The sequence below is a fragment of the Balaenoptera borealis genome (assembly GCF_965194805.1).
Source record: "Balaenoptera borealis genome assembly, chromosome: 13".
NCBI classification, from domain to species: Eukaryota; Metazoa; Chordata; class Mammalia; order Artiodactyla; family Balaenopteridae; genus Balaenoptera; species Balaenoptera borealis.
Window position 1 is genome coordinate 44,786,365 of NC_138870.1, and position 23,554 is coordinate 44,809,918.

The window sequence follows — 23,554 nt, forward strand, 5'->3', positions numbered from 1 at the left end:
CACACACGCAGCCCTACACACCCAGCCACCCAGCCATCCACTCCCGGCCTGTCACACCCAGCGTGCCAGCACCACCAGACACGCCAACCCCCTGCCACACACACAGGGTTCCACGCAGTCTCCGTAAAACAAGCACAGTCAAAACAGTCTCCCTGTGCGTGTCCAGTCACTCAGACCTGCACAGTGTCACTGGGCGTTTATAGTTGCCCCAGACACAATCAAGCCAGCTCCATCCCGGGAGTGCTGGTTTTAGGGGGCAGGTCTTTGTACCCGCCTTGTGTTTGCAGTTCTAGGACACTGGGATGGGCCTCATTTATCCCTGTTCTGTCTATATTCTGTAGTTATGACAAGCCTGGCTGGGGCAGATGTCACCCCAGAAGCCATGCACTCCCACAGTCTGCCCCTTGGGCGTGGGAGAAAAGTACAAACTGGCCATCAGCTGATTTGAGCACACGGCCATAGGGACCCTACGGCTCCTGAAGTAGACTGGGAAAAGAAGTAGGCCCTGGGCCTGCCGCCCAAGGAGGGGGCCATGCCAGGGCCTGGCAGCCAGGGTGCTGGAGGAGGACAGGCATGACAAAACGGAGACATTAGGGAGAGGGCCTGGGTTCAAAAAGCAGTAAATCTCCTGGAGCAGCCCAGACTCTGGAGGGGAGACAGGTGGAAGTCTGAAGCCCCCCAGACTCTCTCCTCCTGCACCCTCTCGCCACCCCCTCCCAGCTTCAGAGTCAAGGCACAGGCCTTTTAAAAGCCCCTACTGTGGGCTGCAGGTGCTGGCCCTGCGCTTTCTTGATCTGGGTGCTGGTAGCATGATGTGTTTGGTTCGTGAAAACTTGTCAAGCTGTATACTTTTGACGTGAGTACTTCTCTGTATGTATATGTACTTCAATGAAAGTTTTTTTTAATTTATTTATTTTATTTATTTATTTTTGGCTGTGTTGGGTCTTCGTTGCTGCGCGCGTGCTTTCTCTAGTTGCGGTGAGCGGAGGCCACTCTTCGTTGAGGTGCGTGGGCTTCTCATTGCGGTGGCTTCTCTTGTTGCGGAGCACGGGCTCTAGGCACGCAGGCTTCAGTAGCTGTGGCATGCGGACTTCAGTAGTTGTGGCTTGCGGGCTCTAGAGTGCAGGCTCAGTAGTTGTGGCGCACGGGCTTAGTTGCTCTGACGCTTGTGGGATCTTCCCGGACCAGGGCTCAAACCCGTGACCCCTGCATTGGCAGGTGGATTCTCAACCCTTAAGCCACCAGGGAAGCCCTGTTTTGTTTTTTTTTTAAAGTAAACCCCGCACTGCATATGGAGCTCTGTCTTGCCAGGTCGATGTGAACGGTCTGTCTGTGCCTGTCTGTGCCTGTCTGCGCCTGTGCACATATTAGCTTCCACATGAATTAGTCCTTGTCTCTGCTGCCTGAGACCCTCTGTATGTGCACTTACCATGCACACACACACAAACATGCATACACATGCACACACACACCTGGCTCCCCGCCAGTCTTCTGTGATGGCAAGGCTGCAGCTGGAAGGGTGGGAGGGGGGATATAGTCAGGCCTTCCTACCAGGCATAGGGATATAGAATGCATTCCAGGCAGACTCACGAAGCTCACCATCTGCTGGGGCAAGGAGCCGGGGGATGCAACGCAGAGAAAACAGCCATGGGTTGGAGTACAAGGGAACCGGCAGCCCAGCCTCGGAAGGGTCAGGATTGGAAGGGTCAGGAGGACTTAAGATGAGCCAGAGGGAGCCCACATTGCCGGCAGGGGAAAGCACACACAAAGAGCGAGGGGTGTGAGGGTGTGCGGCTTCCTCCAGGAACCTGCAAGGAGCTGAGCTGCTGGGGGCGGCGGGGGGATGGTGGGGTTGCAGCTGCAGAGGTGATCTTCAGCCAGGACAGGCAGGGCCTTGAGTGCCAAGCTCAGGGGCTTGGGTGACTCCAAAGAAGGGATTTGGGCTGGGGTGTGACATAATCAGAACCAACCCGAAGGAGTGCTTTGGGGGCAGAAGCACAGACTGGGAGCAAGGGCCCTGGCTCTGCCCAGACGCACGGTGACTTCCCTCTCTGAGCCGCCAGAACAGAGCACCGGCCTCTGCGCTGCTGACCCAAGTGCCAGGGGCGGGTGTCCCCTCCTCCAGAACCAGAAATCCCACCCGCCTCCGATGCCTGCTGTGCCCATCCTCCTGGACCCTGCCAAGCTCACCCCCCTCCCAAGCTTCACCTGCCAGCCCTTGGCAGGGCCCTCGCACCCCAGCCTCAGTCGGCTCTGCCGATGGAGCCTGGAGTCTGCCACCTGCCGGAAAGGCGGGAGCCAGCAACTGGCACCTGGCAGTGTGGGAACCCCTGCCACCTCTCACCTGGACCTCAAAGCACCAGAGCAGCGAACCACACACACCTGCAGGACCGGGGCTGCCCCACTCCAGACCTCAGTCCCCTCAGCCCTCAGCTCCTCCACCACCACAACAACGCCCCCTGGGTTGCCAGGCGGGTAGGGCATAGGTGGATGGGGACTAAAATCCACCCCAAGTTCCACTTATCAAGCCAGACCCTGGCCTGGGGCTGCAACCCCCCGGAGGAGGAGAGCTCCCTTCGATTTGCATGCAAGCTCCCTGTGGACTTGTGGTGGCCTGCAACGCACCTCCCAGGTCTGGCTCCTGGAATGCGGAGGATGCAACAGGCCGGCCAGCTCTGCTCTAAGGAGCCTGTGGAGCTGCTTCTTCCCTGCTCCTCTGCTGCCTCCCGGTGGACACCTGTTGAACCTCCTATTGCCCACATCCGACCTCCTTCCCTCTGAGCATAGCCCACAATTACTGTCCATCTTTCAGAGGTCCAGACAGACCGAGCAGCAGGCTGCAGGGAAAGAGGAAAATCTGGGGCTCTCTGTGTCCCCTGGGTCCCCACCACTTCACTTCCCCCTGATACCGATGCTGGACTGAGGTGGGAGCTGGTGGTGGAGATTTTGCAGCCCCTTTCGTCTGCTTCCCCTCAGTCCTTCTACGGTGATTCGGGCTCCTATGCTATGGGACCAAGCTAAGCTTTCTCTCTGACCTCAGTCTCCCTCCTTTGTTTTGTTTTGTTTTTTGTTTTCTGGTTTTGGTTTTGTTTTGTTGGTTTGTTTGTTTTTGGCCGCACCATGCGGCATGCGGAATGTTAGTTCCCCGCCCAGGGATCGCAGAGTCTTAACCACTGGACCGCCAGGGAAGTCCCTCAGTCTCCCTACTTTGAACCAGAGCCCAAAGATATATTTTCTGTGGCTTGTGAGGTCTTGGCAAGGACAATGTTTTTTTCCAAACATTTGAATTAGTTGCCAACATTTTTAAATCAAGAGATTTCTTGTAAAAATCCAGATTTCCGATTTCTGTTGCAAAGTTGAAAGCTCTGGAATCCCTGCATGTCTACAGCGGGCAGGGTCTGAGGAGAGAGGCCACCCTGGACCTGGCCCCAGCATCTGGGGGGCCAGGATGGGTTGCAAAGGGAAACCCACAGCCCCCTGCTCTTCTGACCCAGCTGCATCCTGAATCTCACCCCATATTTGAAGGGCCCTCATGCACAGGCCTGTGGACACCCTAACAACTCTTCCAAGGGCCCTCTGTACCAGCCCAAGAGAAATAGAATGTGAGCTACAAATGCCAGCCACATATGGAATAGTAAATTTTCTAGTAGCTCCTTCACAAAGTAAAAAGAATAGGTGGAATTCATTTTAATAGTACACATATTTAACCCAATATATCCAAAATATTATTTCAACATGTAATCAATATTTCAAATTATGAATATTTTATATTCATTTTTTCTCATACTGTCTTCAAGATGTGCTATGTATTTTATACTTACAGCACGTCCCAATTCAGCCTGGCCATGTTTCAAATCCTCCATCGCCGCATGTGGCTGGTGGCTGCCTGATGGGATGGGCCAGCTCTGGACACCCATCCACCCCCAAATCAACCATCCCATAGCCACTGTCAGAACTAGAGGTTCAAGGGAGACAGGGCCCAGGGAGGAAGCCCAACAGTTTCTGGAAGTGAGCTCAGGTCCATCTGGACAGGGACGGGGAGACACAGCTCTGTCTGGGTGGGCACCTCCTTGGCCCCTTGGACTCCTCACTAAGGGTCAAGAGTCAGAGCCGGAGGGTAACAGAGCAGAGCCTGCTAAAACAAGAGCCCCATGGCAGGGGTGCCTCTGGTCCAGGGATTATCAGTAATTCTAGTTGGCCATAGTCCTCACCATTCCCTTTTATTGTCCCAACAATGAAGCCGAATGTCAGATGCCTTTTCTACACTTGGACCACCTTATGATAGAGCTAAAAAGAAAATTAAACCATCCTTGCACCCATCTTTCAATCTACAGTGGGAGAATGAAAGGCCAGCAGATTTCAAAAAAGACAATGGAAAACACAATTCTTTGTGAGCAGAAGAATATTCCAGCATTTTTCATGTGCAAACAACCTGCGTCTATCCGCAGTTTCTTACCCCAGACTCACTTTCCTCTTTTACATTAGTGGTCTGACCCCTGTGGGCATTTGTATTTTGATCTCCTAAACCAAAAAAAAAAAAAAAACTCCAAGTTACCTACATTCTGTTCCAATAAGCCCCCCAAATAGACCAGTAGCTGGAAGGAAAGGGAGTGTTAGAGGAAATATCCCGAAGCCAGGAGCAGGCTGCAGTGGAGTTGGGGGGGGGGGGGGGGGTTGTTTGGCTGGCTGCACTTCCCAAATCTCCCTCCAGGTGGCGCCAGAAGCCTGAGTAAAGTGACCCCACGGGGACCAACCGTGAACTTGTACTGCCTTCCTCTCCCCTACCCCAGGCGCGCCCACCAGTGTGGTCCACTCCTCCGTCCTTTACTGTAATCTTGCAACTTTCCCCTAGGTTAAAAGAGTCTAGGCGAGTAAAATAATCTGGGAAAAGCTCAGGTTGAGGCCCTTGTTCTGACCCAAGTTCTGCCCCCCAAATAGCCAGGCAACCCTGAGCAAGTGACTCCCTCTTCCCAGCCTTGGGCGTCATTTTTCACCTATAAAGTGAGACTTGACGATATTCCAAGTATTTTTCTGAATGAAAGGAGTGACAGTAGAAGGAGACTGAGTTTACAGACTCATTATTGTATTAAATAAAAGAAGCGTCCTGCACAATACAGTTCTATCGCAGTGAGTTGGAGGTATTACTTCATGTAACTAGAGATATTTTTGTAATTAAAAAATTTAAGATTTGTAGTTTAAAATTTTTTTTTTAATTAAAATAAAATAAAATGAGCCTTGAACCTTCCTCTCAGAGAACATGTGAGAACCAAACGAGGTGAAGCCTTTGTAAGCACTTCGAAATTTGCAAAGCTCAGTACACACAGAAGTGAGGAGAAAAAAACCTAAGAGACGTGGGGAAGGGGGCAGGGAGCAGGCAGATGCCTTCGGGCCCCTTTGCCTTCTTCCCAGGGAGGCTCCCTGGTCTTATGGGGAGTGAGTGTGGTGCATCAGGGTGAGCGAGAGACACAGAAGGGAAGGCGGAGAATATTCATCCTGAGAGAGATCTGAGGGAAAGAGCAAGTGTCTTCATTTACAGTTCAAAGGACACCTTCACATGCATGACTGGTTCCAGTCTTCACAACCACCCTGGGCCGTGTTGATTGTCCCTGTGTCACGGGCAGCAAACTGAAGTTCAGAGAGAGGAGGCAGCATGCCCAAGGTCACAGATGCCATGATTGGCAGAGCCAGGGTGTCCACCAGGTCTTCTGACCCTCACCCAGTGCCCGCCCCACTTTAGTCACGTGTCCCTGTCGGGACCTGCCAGGTTCATCTTCCTAAAACACTGCCTCCATCAATTCACTTCCTGGCCCCCCATCAAAAAAATCTTCAGTGACACCACCACTTCTGAGATCAAGTTCAAATTTCTCAGCTTGGCATTCTGGGCCTCCATGACTCACCAAAATGTCCAGAAGATAAAATGGCAGAGCTAGAAGATATCATAGCAACCCTAAAGTCTAGCCCTCTTTGTCCAAGAAGAGGGGACTGAGGCCCAGAGAGGGGAGGGGTTTCCCAAACATCCCAGAGCAAGTCAAGAGCAGGATGCAGGCCGGGGTTGGAAGCCAGTTTGCTTATCCCAGTCAGTGCTCTCTCTGCTCATCCTCCAGGCTCCTCTGGCAGCTACATCCCTGAGACAGGCTGACAGGCTCACTATATTAGAATTAGCTCAGCTGAGAGTACAGGAAAACCCAAAATAAGAGTGGCTCTATCCAGGCAGAAGCCTATTTCTCTCTCAATTTTCCAGACATATAGAGATAATCTGTCCAAGGCTAGTATGGCATTTCATGGTGCCATGGACCCAGGTCCCAACTCTCCTTTGGTCTACCAAGGGTAGCTTCCATTCCCCAGGTCACCTCATGGTCCAAGATAGCTGCTGAACTGCAACCATCACATATGCATTCCCACCAGCAGAAAGGAGAGCCAAAAGAAACAGCTCACGCTCTCTCCCTTTAAGAACACTTCCCAGAGATCAGCTCAGTGGTGCTTTGTGACCACCTAGAGGGGTGGGATAGGGAAGATGGGAGGGAGACGCAAGAGGGAGGAGATATGGGGATATATGTATATGTATAGCTGATTCACTTTGTTATAAAGCAGAAACTAACACACCATTGTAAAGCAATTATACCCCAATAAAGATGTTTAAAAAAAAAGTAAAGTTTGGGCTAAGGTATTGGATAATGCAAAGGTATCAATGCAATTACCGTGCTACCTTAACAATGAAGAATCCTGTAAAAGGAAGTTACCTTCTTCACGTCCTAGAAGAGAGATAAATGTGCTTTTTTACTAGAATAAGCCTTCTTGAGGACAAGGACACTGCTGTATCCCAAAGGCCCCAAATGATGTCTGGAATAAAGTAGGCACTTAAGAAAAAAAAAAAAAGAACACTTCCCAAAAGTTGCACCCTCCACTTCCACTTCTATCCCTTTCTCACATGGCCGCAACAAACTGCAAAGAAGGCAGAAAAATGTAGTCTTTTTTCCGGGTAGCCAGGTGCCCAACTAAAAAGTGGGATTCTACCTACTGAGGAAAAGAGAGGGAACAGGAATTGGGAGACTACTAGCAGTCAATGCTGCACTAAGTCACTGCGAAGTCCACCATGCACGGCAGCTCCTCACCTTGCCACGTGCCAAGCATCTAGACCTTCTTCCAGTGTCTGGTTCACCCCAGATGACCAGTGAATGTTTCCATGACTGAACACACCGCCTGGACGTTTCTGGGATGTGTATTGCTTTTCCAGGTAAGCTGGAAGTAGTTTGAGATCAAGGACCCTGTCTTAGCTCTTTTGTATTCACCTCTGCCATCCTCCTCCCCAGCGTCCAGGTGCCAGGCACACTGCTAGGCACATTTACGCCAAGCCCGGCCCTAACTCTGCTCTTTCCACTCCTTCCCAGGCCCTTACAAAGGGCTGTCTATGGCTAACATGTGGCTAAGTCCACTTGACAGGGAGACGCTTTAAAAGACCAGTACATCATCTGCTCCTGGACTAGGCCTGAGCAAATGGATCTATCTCCCCCAAAAGGAAGGAGTTTTAAAAGATTAAAATGGCAGAAAATAAATAAATAATAGATGACCATCAATCTGGAAACAGTTCCTTCATTCTCTCTTTTTTTTTTTTTGGCTGCACTGCACTGCTTGTGGGATTTTTTAGTTCCCCGACCAGGGATCGAACCCAGGCCCTCAGCAATGAGAGTGTGGAGTCCTAACCACTGGACCGCCAGGGAATTACCCATTCCTTCATTCTTTTATTTAATAATTTTTTTATTGACCGCCTGCTATGCGCCTGATGCTCTGCTAGGTACCCAAGAATCAGTGGATGGATAAGCAAGGTCCTACTGTACAGCACAGGGAACTATATTCAATATCCTGTGATAAACCATAATGGAAAAGAATATTTTAAAAGAATGTATAGGGACTTCCCTGGTGGCGCAGTGCTTAAGAATCTGCCTGCCAGTGCAGGGAACACGGGTTCGAGCCCTGGTCCAGGAAGATCCCACATGCCGCGGAGCAACTAAGCCCATGCGCCACAACTACTGAGCCTGCGCTCTAGAGCCCGCGAGCCACAACTGCTGAAGCCCGTGCGCCTAGAGCTCCTGCTCAGCAACAAGAAAAGCCACCGCAATGAGAAGCACACTCACCGCAACGAAGAGTAGCCCCTGCTCGCTCGCCACAACTAGAGAAAGCCCGCCCACAGCAACAAAGACCAACGCGGCCAAAAATAAATAAATAAATAAATTTTTTTAAAAAAGAGTATATTTATACACGTATAACTGAATCGCTTTGCTATACACTAGAAATTAACACAACACTGTAAATTAACTATACTTCAATTAAAAAAAAAAAAAGAATCAGTGAAGAGCCAGGCATATGTGAAGGGGTCCTCGCCCCCATGGAGCTTACAGTCTATCAGATGAGGTTGACATTAGTAAAATACCGCTGCAGATGAATAAATGACTGCAATCTACGAGAAATGCTTTGAGAACTTACTCTAGAAATACCCCACCTGGCCTGTGGAGTCCAGGGGCTTTCCTGCAGAAGCTGCATTTGAGCTGCACTCTGCAGAATCCTTAGGAAGCTCGGAAGCCCACCGAGAAAAGCCGTCGTGTTCCAAGCGGACAACAGCACGTGCAATGGCCCTGTGAGGAAAGAATGTGATGTGAGCGCTGCAAAGCCGCACCACTGAGTCGGGGCGGGGGGGGGGGGGGGGGGGGGGGTGGTTGCTGAGGAGGCCCAGGCTGTGGGCCAAGGCAGGGCTTGGGGCTTTATCCTGGGTGGCAGCAGGGGGTAAGTAGGAGAGTAACTGAATCTGATTTGCATTTTCTTTTGACTTGCATTTTTTTAAGTGCACCTTGCAGACATAGAAAACAAACTTACGGTTACCAAAGGGGATATGGGGGAGGGGCCAGGGTTAAATTAGGAGCTGAGGATTAACAAATACACACTGCTCTATATAAAACAGATAAACAACAGGTTCCACTGTATAGCACAGGGAACTGTATTTAATATCTTGTAATAACCTATAATGGAAAAGAAAGAGAGAGAGAGAGAGGAATCACTTTGCTTTACACCAGAAATTAACACAACATTGTAAGTCAACTATACTTCAATTTAAAAAAAAAAAAGCACCCTGGCAAGGGGCCCAAGGGACTCTTCCATGACACAGGAAATGTTCTATATTACAGTGTGAATGTAAGTAGAAATCCATCGAGTACTTTCTGCATTCTATTACATTTAGTATTATACCTGAGCAAAAAAATAACAAAGGGGGCTGTGACTGGCCAAGCCTGGCTCCCTCCACCCGTGTGGCCCCGGAGAAGAGGTGCTGTGAGGGTCGCACCTACCAAAACCACAGGGCTGGAGCTGGAAAAACAGCTCCTGAAAGAAGAGAGATTTTAATACCTGCCTCACAGGATCCTTGGAAGGTTGAAATGTGCTGAAGCACAAGATCTACCACCCAATAGGTACTAAAGAAATGTTGGCGTTCATCCTTCCTCGGTGTCTCCTCTAAATGAGAATTGGAGGTCCAGCTCCTTTACGTCATTAAATACTGAAAGGTAGATGAGATGGCGTCTCCTAAATGCTGAGTGTCCTTGATCACATAGTAGTTGCACAATAACCAGGAAAGGAAGGAGGAGGGGGAGAGGGAAAGGGAATTCTCATTGGAGCTTTCCTGCCTTTCCCTCTGCAAGCAGCAGGTCGGGGGCGTGGAAACTCCAGGAGAACATTGGTGGGGCCTTTGGCTGCCTGCCCACCCCCTCCCCAACCGTGTGTCCACCGCCCGGGGGCAGGGCCCGGTAAGACAGGTGGCTGGCTTCCAAGAGGATCGGGTGGGCCACAGTTGAAAATACTGACTTGGGGCCTCAGTGGGCAAGAGATCTCTCTCACTGGGTACTGCACGTGCTCTGGGCTCTAACACCACCCTCTGGGCTCCGGGGACCTGGTAAGACGGCCAGCCACACATGAACAGAGGGCAGAAGGGTGGTACAGTTTTATGAAATTTTTCTTTCAGTTGTATAGATATAAACGTTTGCAGGTTGTGATAAAAATGAATTTCGTACTGAGAGCTGCTGCCACAATAGAGTCACTGCTCTAGATAATGGTACTGTTAAGTTTTATCATGGAAGAGTGAAGTCCTTTATTGTGACAGAGTCCAGAACCCTGGCCCTGGTCCCAGGACTGGGTGGAGGGGGCGGAGGAGGTAGAATGCCTGGGCTCGGTCTGGAAGCAGCTCCATTGAGGTGGGCAGCTAGGGAGGTAGTGAGATGGGCCCCTGGGTGGGAGCCCAGGGCCTGGGAAGCCTAGAGCCCAGGGAAAGGAGCCCTGGGAGACCTCACAGCAGGACCAGAACCTGAGCTTCCTGCGCCAGGCTGTCCCAACTACTGGACCCTCTGCATAGGTTTGTTCATTCTCCTTTAGTGTTTGGGAAAGTCTGAAAATGCCCCCGTCTCAGCCGTTCTAAGTAAGGGCATGTTCCACACTTAGTCCAGCACTAAGGGGCCAGCGTGTCTGCCGCGTACCCCACGGTGGTGGCAGCGGAGCCACTGCTCCACCCAGCCCCGCCCCTGCCCCAACGAGACAAGCAAAACCCCTTTACACACTTCACAGGACCCATCCACACCCAAATACACACAGCACACCCTCCACCTGCAAACACAGAACGCCCACACCCTTTACATACTCAACTGTATATGGTACAAACGCTGCATGTAAATGGGTGGAAAGGGCTGGTGAGGAGCCATGGGGGGTGGGTGTGACTGTGAGTGAAGCACGGAAGGGGTCATCTGTCAATGCCAAATCCTATACTATCTTGGCTTTTAGAAATTGTGGGTGTGACACACCCAGCTGCTGAGAATGGACTTTGGGCCTCCGAAGGGATGGGAAAACCAGGATTCTTTGTCCCCAGCTGCTAAGGAATGAAGATGTACAGAGACATCTCTGGCCACCGAGGAAATGCCATGTGCCTCGCTGAGGAGGAGGACAGGCTTGAGAACTGGACGGTCCTGGGTTTGAATCCCAGATCAGCCACTTTTTTTTTTTTTAATAGGGAATTTTTTTTTAATTTATTTATTTTATTTATTTATTTTTTACTGCATTAGGTCTTTGTTGCTGCGCACAGGTTTTCTCCAGTTGCGTCAAGAGGGGGCTACTCTTTGTTGAGGTGCATGGGCTTCTCATTGTGGTGGCTTCTCTTGTTGCCGAGTTCGGGCTCTAGGCGCGCGTGCTTCAGTAGTTGTGGCCCACGGGCTTAGTTGCTCCGTGGCATGTGAGGTCTTCCCGGACCAGGGCTGGAACCTGTGTCCCCTGCATTGGCAGGTGGATTCTTAACCACTGCGCCACCAGGGAAGCCCCACTTTTTAATTAGGCTAATTTCTTGGTCTCTCTGGCCCTGGTCCTGATGCCGACCTCCTGTGAGGTCTATAGGAAAGGAAACCTCCTGATAGTCCAATCTAAAACCTGCTCTGCTCCCCAACAGGGTTTGTTGCACAGATCAAATGAAATGGGGTATTTGAAACCAAGGCATCAACGAGGTTTTTCAGCAAAGAAGTCTCTCTGGGAACAGCCTGGAGAAGGCCAGGCTTTCCTCCACGTGTCCCCCAACCCCAGCCTTCTGATCCCAGAAGGAGGCCTCCTGACCACCTCTCTCCCACCCCATTGACAGACAAGGGCTGCACACAGCAAAATGTGTTGGCAGAGCCAGCTGAAGCTTTATTCTGAAAAAGACACTTGGATTGGCTTTTAGTTGGGGGAGCCCCAGGCAGTTGACTCCCCCAGGGGTGGGCTAAGGACGGGACTGAGCCTCAGGTCTTTGATTCCAACACTCCCCTGCATAACTCCTTCTTGCCGGAGCAAGTGAGAGGGGAGGCTGGGAGGGATCGCAGGAGCCTTTCACTTGGGCAGGATGTCAGAGGACTCGGACACCAGCTTCCCATCACGGGTCTCAATCTTCTTCACAACCACAGCCTTGGAACCGGTACGGCTGAAGGAGCCAGAGGCCCCTCCAGAGCCCAAGCCGGACTGGTAGGAGCTCAGGCCGTAGTTGAGGCCAGGGGTCCCGTAGGCTGAGGTCAGCCCACCTGGTCAGGAACAGAGGCAGCCACGTGAGCACAGGAGCCCATGCACACATCAGGTGCCACGCCCCCTTCTCCCTGCTACTCCGAATGGATGTGGTCCCCAGGGATAGGGAACCGCCCTGGTTCACTCCTCCAAGATGGTTGGGGAAAACCAGGAGCAGGGCAGGAAAGAGCTTTGCTATCAGCTACGTGACCTTGGACAAGACATTTAACTGGGCCCCAGATTCCTCAGCTATACCGGAGGGAACTGTATAGGAGCTGCCCTCCTGCCCTGCCCCCCCAGGACCAGGACACTCACCTGAGTACCCGCTGGTGGTCTTGGTGTGGATACTCATGTTCTGCATCCCAGACTCCAGCCTGTACCCAGAGGACACACGGGATGTCAGGACCAACCCCTGGCCCTAGCCCAGGACAACAGGACTCAAGTCCCACCCTTCCCCACCCCAGGTCCCAGGGATGGGGCCCCAGGGCCGGCCAGAGAACGCCCACACCCACCGGCTCTCCTCGCCCTCCAGCAGCTTGCGGTAGGTGGCGATCTCCACGTCCAGGGCCAGCTTGACGTTCATCAGCTCCTGGTATTCGCGCAGCTGCCGTGCCATGTCCTGCTTGGCGGTTCTCAGAGCGGCCTCCAGCTCGGCCAGCTTGGCCTGAGCATCCTTGACGGCCAGCTCCCCACGCTGCTCGGCATCGGCGATGGCGGCCTCCAGGGAAGCCCTCTGCGGGGGGAGCGGACAGGTAAGCAGTTAGAGCAGAGTCTGCTTGCCTCCTCCCCTCCTCCCCCTGCACCCGCCCTCCCTTTCCCCTCCTTTAGGGACCCCCTCTCCCTGACCTGCACTAACCAACTCCACCTGGCTCAATCCCAGAAAATGCTACAGGTGGGTGAGATTCAGGAAGCAGAATGGGGAAACATGAGCAGCTTTCAGGCCCTTCCCCGCACAAACTTCTCACCTGGGACGCTGTGCGGTATTATCCCCACCCCCAGCTGGACTAGATCTCTGCTTTCTAAACTTCCTTAAAGCATCAGAGCCCAATCTTACCCTGATACATAAGATAGATATAATAAAGTAGGCTTGGGGGACCCATTCTGGACCCCCAACCTACCTGCCAGGCCCTCACAGAGGGGCCTCCTCAGCACCCCTCAGCCTCCCAGGAGCAATCTGGACTCTAGCTGCCCCTCCAACTCCTGACTCTGGTCTAGGATTCCTTCCCCAACCCCCAGACCCCTCACTCCTCCTGCATTATCTCCTCTCACCCGGAGGTGTCCCAAGACCCTCTCCCACCCGCAGCCCAGCCCATACCTGGCCTTTGAGGCCCTCGATCTCAGCCTGGAGTCGGTTGATGTTCCGGTTCATCTCGGAAATCTCCGTCTTCGTGCGACGGAGGTCATCCCCGTGCTTCCCAGCCAATGTCTGCAGCTCCTCGTACTGCAGATGTGAGAGAAGGAGTGAGGTTGAGAGGGGACCCCCCGGTCCCTCCGAGGGAGAATGCCCTCTCAGCCAAGTCACCAGAACCCAGGTCATCTCTCCCCCACCCCCCTCTACACCTCCGGGCACAGGGACATCCCTGTCCCCCAGCACTGCTCGGCAGCCCAGCTCGCAGCAGGCAGAGTCAAGTTTGAAATCCTGCTCCCTCCTCAAGGACTAGGGCACAGAACTAGCCAGAAGGGGAACACCAGCCTATAGTGACCCTGCTCTTCACCTTGGTCTGGTACATGGTCTCAGCCTCAGCCCGGCTGCGGTTGGCGATCTCCTCATACTGGGCCTTGACCTCGGCGATGATGCCATCCAGGTCCAGGGAGCGGCTATTGTCCATGGACAGGACCACGGAGGTGTCAGAAATCTGCGACTGCATCTCGCGGATCTCCTGTGGTGGGGAGGGGAGGTGGTGAGGCCCTGGGCCCGCACACAAGGAGTTCCCTTCTGCAGAAGGGCCTTCCATAAAGGACAAGACAGTGGGAGTTAGGGCTGGAGAGAAGGCAAAGTTCCTAAAGAAGGAAGATGGGTCAAAGACCTGGAACTTGGAGGAAAGTAAAGATGAAATGAGGCCGGGATAAAAGGAAACCTGGCTTTGGGTGAGAAACCAGAGGGGCAGTGCCCTTCCGCACTCTCAGCTACCAGTATGGCGCCCACAGAGGGCTCTCATTCGGCCCAAAGAATCTAAATAAGGCCCTGGGGACAGAGCAGGCCTGAGCTGCAGCTGGGTCACCACTCTGTGTATGACGACCTTGGACAGGCTATTTCAGTTCTCTGAGCCCATTTTCTCATCTGTGAAGCGGGATAATAAACCCTCCCTCACGCAGGGGGACAGAACATATAGAACATCCGTGCCGGGCTACTATTGGCAGTTGTAATTATTCAGTGGTGGGCCCTTGTCTGTTGGTGCGCTGGGGGCTGGGAGGGGCCTCTGATGGGGCTGGGGAACCTCAGTCTCCAGTGCCCAAGAACGTACCTCTTCATACAGTTGCCTGTAGAAGTTGATCTCGTCAGTCAGCCCTTCCAGGCGGGACTCCAGCTCTACCTTGTTCATGTAAGCTTCATCCACATCCTGCGGGGCAGGGGGAGGGGAGCCTGAGCTGAGTGCCCACTCCTGACCCCAAGCCGGGGGCACCAATCAATGGCCTGGACTTAGAACTTTCTAAGTAATTGTCTTCTCCCCCTCACTGTGTGTGGCCTGACCCAGTCCAGTCTCTGCCCCATCACACCTGCATCCCCAGCCCCAGGCCTTTTACCTCTGCTTTCTACACACCCTTCCCTCTCCCCCACTCCCCTCCCCTCCTCCTTCTCCTCCTCTGTCCTCTTCCTCCTCCTCCTCCTCCTCCTCCTCCTCCAGGAAGCCTTCTATAGCCAGACCTCAAATTCTACTGCTCCGTTTTCTTAACCATGTCCCAACATTGATGTCCAGAGTTCTGTCCAAATGCACCTAACTACCTCTCTGTCCTTCTATGCTAGATACCTAGGAGGCACCCAAATGTTGTCCCATTACTTAGAAACATTTAAGAACAGAAAGCCTCTAGCCTGAGTCTCTAAGCGCCAGCCTCCAGTGTCTGATGGGGGAAGGGGTACTCCCTCACCTTCTTGATGATGACAAATTCATTCTCCATGTCTGTGCGCTTTTGGATCTCTTCCTCATACCTGGTGAGAAAGAGATATAATCAGAGGATGGAGGCAAAGGTGAGGTTGCTGTGGGTCTTTCGAGGGGGGAAAGGATAGCTAGAAAATTCAGTTAATGGAAATGCAAGAAGATATGAGATGGCTGGTCTGGTCCTTCTGCCCCAACCAGCTACTGTTTCCCCACCCTTACTCCATGCTATCATCAGCAAGTGGGGAGGCCTGGAGCAGGAAATCTCTCTCCAGATCCACGAATACACATTGGATTAGGCATATGAGGATTAGCAACGGGCACTGACATGAAACCTCAGACAGAACTTTCTGGAATGTGCTGGAAATCAGGGGTAAGGAAGAAATAGAGTCTAGGGCTATTAGTATACAAGAGAGTCCTGTTGGCTACCTCTGTCTCCCATTTTAAGTTTACTGTGTAAACGTTAGCAGATAATTTGTTGTCCAAATCGGGACAGCTCTGAGATTGAAGGGGGAAGGGAGGTGCTATTAACAATGGACATAAACCTAGACTGTCCTGAAAAAACCTTGTCCTGGGGTCACCCTAGTTATGTAAGACTGCACTGCCCAGCAAGCAGAGGGCCTTGGTGTCTTAGGCCTCTGGTCCCAAGGGGCCGGGCAGGGTGGGATGACTTCAGTTGGGGAGGACAGAGGCTCACTTGGTCTTGAAGTCCTCCACCAGCCCCTGCATGTTGCCAAGTTCCACTTCCAGCTTCATCTTCTCCTGGGCCAGCGTTTCCAGCTGCCGCCGGAGGTTGTTGATGTAGCTCTCAAACATGTTGTCTATGTTGCTCCGGGCTGTCTTCTGCTGCTGCAGGAGGTTCCATTTGGTCTCCAAAATCTTGTTCTGCTGCTCCAGGTGCCGTACCTGCATGAGGAGGCAGAGAGGTCCACATCGCACATCAGGCCAGGGCTCAAAGTCTGGCGTGAAGCAAGCACTGTCTTTTCCCCTCATCCACTCCCCAAGCAGTGGGGTCTCCGGAACCCCATTAGTGCTGAGTTGGGGGGAGAGAAGGGGATACATGGTTGTAAGAGGATAGCTAGCAGTTATGTTGAAGCTATATTTGCAAAACAAATGGGTCTTATTGACTTAGATTGTATATTGCAGTCAATAAAAGCAGCCAAGTTATAATTAACACTTTATATATGATTGAAAAAACTGTAGATTGTTCACAGCAAATAATATTATCATCATGATTATTATTTGGAGTGGCTTTGAGGGACTCATTGACTATAAGGAAACTTTAGCCCTATAGCCTGGAGAGCATTCGCCAGAAGACCTAGGTTTTAGCCCAACACTGCTACCTGATCTTGAATTGCTTCCCTTCTCTGAGCCTGGGTCTCCTCAACCCTGCAGTGGCCTAGAAGAACTCAGGCGAGCCCTATCCAGAGCCCCACCCCTGTGCAGAAGTCACTTTTAGCTGGGGAAGAGGCAAGAAACAAGGTAAATCTGTCTGCAAACTGAAGGCCCTCCTCCCCACAGCCCTCCCTTTGAGTTCTCCAACATCCAACCCCACCCTACCCTACCCTTCCCCGAATCCACAATCCTGTCCTCCTGTCCCAAACACAAAGGTCCTAGGTTCCTTGGGGCTCAAGGAATCCAGATTTTAGGATGAAATTAAGGCATGTTGGAAGGGAAATTTTTAAAAAGAAAGAATAATAAACTGGTTCCAAGAAGAGGAATGACTTTTTTTTTTTTTTTTTTAAATCAACCCAAAGTTGGACTTCTTTTAAATTGGGAGGACTTAGAAGGTTATCTTAAGGGTCTGGTCCAGATCCAGCAAATCCCTCTCTGTAAATCCCTTTCTTCCCCAGCTCATTCTGCCCCAAAATTATAAAAAATAAGTGATAATAACATTTAGCCTTATTAGACTGTTTAATGTAGGCCAAACACTGCTAAGCTCTTGCATACATTATATGCTTGAATAGGCAAAACCTCTTTAACTTAGGGATTAGAGTGCCCATTTTGTAGATGAGGAAATCAGATTTAGCAAGGTAGTCCATCAAAGGAAAGGGCAGAGCACTGGGAACCTTCGGCCTGTGCTTAGTTATTCACTGGGAGGACCCCGGAGCTAGCAAAACGCAGTCAAGAAGTAAAGTGAAGGGTGCTTAAAGCCAAGGAACCAGCAAGCACTTCCCAAAATCAGGGGAGCGCTGGTTTCCTGGGGCACTCCAATTCCTAAAGGTGCTAATCTGCCCCAGGATTTCCCTCCTTCCGCTCCCGAAATGCCTCCCAGGAGCCAGTCAGCAGGCAGGGGCTGATCCTCCTGTGCGCTGGGGGCCCTGGGGCCCCTGAGGAGGCAAACCCCCAGGCTGCAAAACCCGGCCTGGCGCCTTCCCTGGGAAAGCGGAGCCAGTTCGTTGGGGCGGAGCCGGGGTGGTAGGGAAGAGTGAGAGGGGACAAGGGCCGAGCGGGGAGGGGCGTTGGCGGACAGACGCCTTATCTAAAGCCGTAAATCGTGGGGTTTAACAGGACGTGAAACGCAGATGGGGTGTCGCACGCCCGCATACTTTGAATCCTGGATGGATCTTCCTGAAGCCAGGCCCTGGCGTCCACCCCACCACGATACACGCCCCCAGGCAGAGGAGCGGGTCCCCAGTACCGCGGGCCTCGGCCCCTCAGCCCCCGGCGGGGGCGGGTCTCGGCCCCGCCCGGCGCCGCCCACACGGCCGGCTCCCTGGGCCCTGGCCAAGTTATGACTCATCTTGATGCCCCCAACACTCGGGCCCCGGTACGCAGAAGGCCTGGATCAATATTTGCCTGTTTGAATCAAGACAGCCGCTTCCTTCTCCCAGAATCCTATCAATCTCCTATTTAAAAAAAAAAAAAAAAAATTTAAAGCACAGGAGCACTGTTGAGAAGCCCTTGGGGCCATGCTAGGGAGAAGGGTGAACCTGAGGGAGGAACTGCCCTCCCACCCGCCAGCTGAACAGCTGGGACTCTTCCAGAGCTGAAAGCTTTACAGACGATCAGACCTCGAGTTGGGGTGAGATGGGCGAGTGAGGGAGGGAGCCCCGAGATTTAGAGTCAGAAGCCGCCCGGACCCCCTCTCTATCCCTTCCCCAGCCCAAACCAAAGTGCATGGGGCGGGGGGAGGGCGCCGAGACATCCGTCGGAAGCGGGAGTGCTGCCAGAGTGGGTGGGGCCCAGCAGGACGCCAGGGAGGGCCTGGAGATGTGCCCACGGAGGGTGGGGTGACCAAGAGAAAGGGCTGGGATCCTGGTCCGGCCCCAGGCACCAACGGCCACGCAGGGGGAGCCCTCACCTTGTCGATGAAGGAGGCGAACTTGTTGTTCAGGGTCTTGATCTGCTCCTTCTCCTGGGTGCGCACGGCCTGGATGTCGGGGTCCACCTCCAGCTTGAGGGGGCTCAGCAGGCTCTGGTTCACCGTGACAGCTGTGAGGCCCCCCAGACCCGGGGCCCCACTGTAACCTCCAGCCAGACTCATGCTGCTGCCCAGGCCGCCCCGGAAGCTGCTGCTGCTGCCCACCCGGGAGAAGGCCGAGGAGCTGATGCGGGCGCCCGGCCCACTGGTGTACGAGCGGCTGCTGAAGGACCGGGGGCCGGAGGTGGACACCTTGTAGGACTTCTGGGTCACCCTGATGGACATGGTGGAGGCTGGAGAGGAGGCGAGGAGGCTGAAGCACACAGAGACTCGAGGAGTTGAGAAGCTGCTCCTAGGTGGGGTACAGCTCCCCGGATGGCCTTTTATAAAAAAGAGCCCAGCCCATGAGGAGGGGATCGGCCTTGTAGCTGAGTGGCTAGGCCCTGAGGGGGCAGGGCCTAACCTGACACCTGCCACCTACAGGCCGGACTCAGGTGGGGGCAGCAGAGAGCTGCTCCCGCCCCGGAGCCCACTCCTGCACCACCCCAGAGCCCAGGAAAGGGTAATTCAGTGAATGTGAGAAGTGCAAGGACTGCCGGCCTCTACCTGCTCCCTAACAGAGCCTTGCGGGGTGGCCCAGCCACTGCAACCCTGAATCCTGGGTCTTATCTCCTTCCCTCCTGTGGGAAATAAATGCACAGACTGGGGAGCAGAGCAGGAGAGGGATCTGTGGCATTTGGGTCTCCTCTGAGCAGCTGACGCCCCAGAGACACCACCCCGTGTCCTTCGTGTTCTTCTCTCCACTTGAAGTGATTATGAAGGTCTGCCCAGGTTGGAGCACAGGGCTGGGTTCCAAATCCTTGAACCCGAGGTCAGCCATTTGCCTAGTCTCTCCTCAGTTACTGCTGTGCCCTCAGCCCTTGGTGCAATGCCAAGAGGGGCTGGGTAAACATTTGTGGAATGAATGAATGAACACACACACACACACACACACACACACAGAGGCTGTCCTCCCTCTGGGGCTGTACGTGCAAGTTAAAGCGAGGTCCAACACAGCACTTTTCCTGGACACAACCCCGTGTCCTTCTCTCTTCCCAAGATCACAGGATTCCCCGGGCCAGGCTGAAAGGCACAGAGAAGGATGAACAAGAGCAAACGTGCAGGCTGGGAGAGCTCAGGAGAGCAGGCAGCTACGTCGTCGGCGACTTCATCTCATCGCTCTCCTTGCTGCTTGGGGGAGTCATTCCCATAGCTCCCAGTGGGTGAATCACAGGAAAGGAGGCAGGACTGTGGAGTGGGGGGCACCGATGGTGAGTCAACCTGCAGCCACCTGGGCCCTCCTTCTCTTTCTCTTCCCAGGCCCCCAGATGGCCAGAGGAGAAGGGGAAGAGTCCCTGCACCTGTCTCCCCAAACCCATTATGAGAATGAGTCAGGAGAGTGGGTTGGGGCACAGCATGCACCTGCAGAAGGCTGGAGAATGGGGAGCTGAGTAAGGCGCCCCAGGCCTGGGTGGGGCCGGGTGGGGCAGGCTGTGGGTGGAAAACAGGAGGTTTGGGTCCCGGAGGCAGAGATTCCAGCTTCGGTTCTCTAATGGCTGGGGCTAGATTCTCTGAAAGATCCTGCAGGGCATGAAGTGGAGACTGGATGGCTGTTAACTAGAGACCAACAGATCCCCTGGGGGTAGAGGGACAGGTGGCCCACAGCCCCCAATCCCCAACCCGGGGGAGAGGGTGACTGCTACCCCGACCGCCTATCACGAGGGGGCAGATGTGCAGATGCCTCCCCATCCTTCTCCAGTAAAGACACCCAGGGTTCCAGAGGACAGGCAGAGAGACCCCTACAGAGGGACAGCGAGACCAGAAGCCCCCTCCTTGGAAGACAGACAAATCCAAAAAGACAGACACACAGATAAGCTCCCCTCGGATCACACACACCAGATCACACACACGTACACACAAAAGGACACACTTTGAAGTCCCTTCCGGAAAGACAAAGCCGAAGACTCTTAGAGGGGACACAGTGACCACATCCCTTTCTCCCCTCCCCTCTTTTCTCCTCGCCACTCTCCCCAGCCCTGGCCTCCTGCCACTCGGAACCAGGAAATACCTGTTTGTACCAGGCCCTCTCTCAGCGCCTTTAAACAATGCTTAATTTTCCAAGGAGTGATTTGAATGCAAGCTACCCCTTCCCCAACAAACTCCCACACCGTGCAGGGCAGAGAGACTTCACCTTCCTGAGACCAAAGGGAGGGGTATGGGCCCGGTGCCAAATCAGGCACAGAGAAGGCGGAAGGAGAGAGGGAGGGGCTGGTCAGACAGGTATGGCAGCCCTGGGGAGGGAGGATGACCAGCTCCCCACTTCTCCTCCCCAACAGAGTACACCTGGGCAGACTTGGAGGGGAGAGACCTCACCTGAAGTCCTGAGCACAGAACTGCAGCCCAGAGCCCTCCCTGAAATCTCAGCCCCTCCACCCGAACTCACCTGGTTCCCTGGTTCCAGGAGTGCCTTTTGTTTAAGGTGAGGACAAACCCGGCTACAAGGGACCCTGTGGTTTTCATGCTGTAGGGCGGCCCAGATCTCACCCAGGGGGAGTCCCTCTTTGCTGGGGCAACCCAGAACAATGCAGGGCCGGAAGTGTTTGCATCTCACTTGTCAGCTCCCTGTTGCCCAGAGACCCCAGCCAACCCCTCCCCCATGCCCCAAGCCCAGCCTTGGCGCAAGAGAAGAGACCAAAGCTGCCCTCTCCTGTGGCCTCTGCCTGGGATTCCAGGGTGGAGGCAATAGGGGGAGGCCCCAGGACGAGGGTCTAGTGGTGAGGGAACAGAAAACTGGACTAAGGGGGCCCGTGGGGACAACTCCTTGTAAGACTGTCTCTGGCCACTGTGGTCTGCACACTGCTGCCTCCCCAATGAAAGGGAAAGTGTTTTTGGTGACTGCCCAACCCAGACGATTCTGCTCCAAACTGCCTTTCCCGGAGATCAGAAGAGGGAAAGAGGAGATGCGTGCCCCCTCCACCCCGATGGTGATGGCACAGGATGACACCGAGGAGGCCCTGAAGCCCCGAGCAGTTGTGTCAAGGCTGAGGGCAGAGATGGGTGAGCAGGGTAGCTCTTATCACTATATCACTCACAATCATCGGAAAAGATGGTCTGAACACGTTCTTCTCAGTGATCAGGAATGGTGACACAAAGACACCACATTCGCAGCAGCACTATTCACAGCAGCCAAAATGGAAACAACACAAATGTCCACCAACTGATGAATGGAGAAACAAAATGCAACATATCCATATGATGGTATATCATTCTCAGTAAAAAGGAATGAATCACCGATACAATACATGCTACAATGCAAGATCGCATATTGCATGATTCTATTTATATGAAACGTCCAGAATAGGCAAATCTGTAGAGACAGAAAGCAGATCTGTGGTTGCCAAACCACCTCCAGGCTGGGGGGAATGGAGGTAATTGGTAAAAGTGTGGGGTTTCTTTTTGGGGTGATGAAAATGTTCTAAATTTAATTATGGTGATCATTGTACAAGCCTGTGAAAATAGTAAAAACCATCAAATTGTACACTTTAAATGGTTGAATTGTACGGTATATGAATTATAGCTCAATAAAGCTGTTACAAAAAAGAAAGTCCACAAAAGCGTAAATTAGCCACATATATAAAGTACGGACTTCGTGGGCCAGCAGACGGGTCAGGAGATAGAAGGGAAGATTTTGTTAAGATGCTGAAGGTAGATTCCCTGCCTCTAGGTTAGTAACCAGGGCAGCATCTCCAAAGCACTGAAATCACTTTAAAAGATGAGCAATTTAAAATCTTATTGTTGGCATGGAAATAGCTGAGTTTAGCACCAAGGCAGCAAGAACAATTCATTTAAGTGGGAAGCCACAGATGGTGGGAACACCCATCAGTAAGCCACATCATGAATATAATAAAGTTGATTTGATTGTTGATTTTTGTGCCATGTGCCTCAAGGCCGAAATTGTTCATAGTCAATGCTCAGTAAATGGTGACTATTTGTCTTCGTGACAAACACGGCTCTGATGATTAAAGCCAGCCCAAATGGGAATGGACTGCCTAGAGAGGAAGCAAGCGCCTGTCCCTAGAAGTCTCGAGCCCAAGGCGCGCTAACCAGCTGTCCACTGGGTTCACTGTAGGAGGATTCCTAGGTCAGGTAGGGGTTTGGACTAGAACATCCCAATCCTCCCCACTCTGAGAGGCTTGATCCATATTCTACCATCACAGAGCTTTACTCTTTGATTAGGCATCCACGAATGTTCTCCGAACCGAAATTTTGATTTTGATAGAAGATGTGGTTAGAAATTATTACAGCAAGCATGGGGAGAACCTTCCCCATGAGGTAAACCTTCTTAGGGAGGAAAGGAGACAAGCCTGACAGCCTGGAGATGATGAGGTCTCCCACTCATCTTCCAATCCTCACACCCTCGCTTCCACTGATACCAAACCAGAAGAGGCCATCCGTTCGATGGGCTGTCAAGCCTAGCTCAGCCGTTCGAGTCCTTCCCCTTAATTCCGATTCTCTGTCTGGAGCATGCACACCAAAATCACCCAGGCTGCACCTGCATGGTTTTTTGGGTTTTTTTTTTTTTTTTAATTATTTTATTTCATTTATTTTTGGCTGCACTGGGTCTTTGTTGCTGTGCACGGGCTTTCTCTAGTTGTGGCGAGCGGGGGCTACTCTTCGTTGCGGTGCGCGGGCTTCTCATTGCAGTGGCTTCTCTTGTTGTGGAGCACGGGCTCTAGGCACATGGGCTTCAGTAGTTGTGGCTCATGGGCTCTAGAGCGCAGGCTCAGTAGTTGTGGCACACGGGCTTAGTTGCTCCGCGGCATGTGGGATCTTCCCGGACCAGAGCTTGAACCCGTGTCCCCTGCATTGGCAGGTGGATTCTTAACCACTGCACCATCAGGGAAGTCCTGCACCTGCATGTTTTATAAAGCTTCCTTGGTGCGGCCAGGGTTGAGCAGCTGGCTTTGGCTCTGCTCTCACACCAAGACCTCCAGGAACACATTCTTCT

General features: G+C 52.7%; 1 protein-coding gene across 1 annotated transcript; it reads right to left on the reverse strand.

Moving 5' to 3' along the window:
• Positions 1-11,675: 11,675 nt before the first annotated feature.
• KRT8 (keratin 8) lies at positions 11,676-18,887 on the reverse strand. The gene is made up of 9 exons (XM_082351343.1): positions 18,448-18,887; positions 15,841-16,049; positions 15,136-15,196; positions 14,514-14,609; positions 13,764-13,928; positions 13,364-13,489; positions 12,561-12,781; positions 12,364-12,422; positions 11,676-12,068 (listed from the first exon to the last, which is right to left on the reverse strand). Exons 1-9 carry the CDS (start codon positions 18,790-18,792, stop codon positions 11,881-11,883), a joined length of 1,470 nt encoding a protein of 489 aa, XP_082207469.1. The 5' UTR covers positions 18,793-18,887; the 3' UTR covers positions 11,676-11,880.
• Positions 18,888-23,554: the final 4,667 nt, after the last annotated feature.

Excerpts from the sequence above, each read along its gene's own strand:
- KRT8 (XM_082351343.1), bottom strand. The coding sequence starts at position 18,792 with ATGTCCATCAGGGTGACCCAGAAGTCCTACAAGGTGTCCACCTCCGGC. Across the intron at positions 16,050-18,447 it reads TCGCCTCCTTCATCGACAAG|GTACGGCACCTGGAGCAGCA; the intron begins GTGAGGGCTCCC and ends CTCCTCATGCAG. Across the intron at positions 12,782-13,363 it reads TCGAGGGCCTCAAAGGCCAG|AGGGCTTCCCTGGAGGCCGC; the intron begins GTATGGGCTGGG and ends CTCCCCCCGCAG.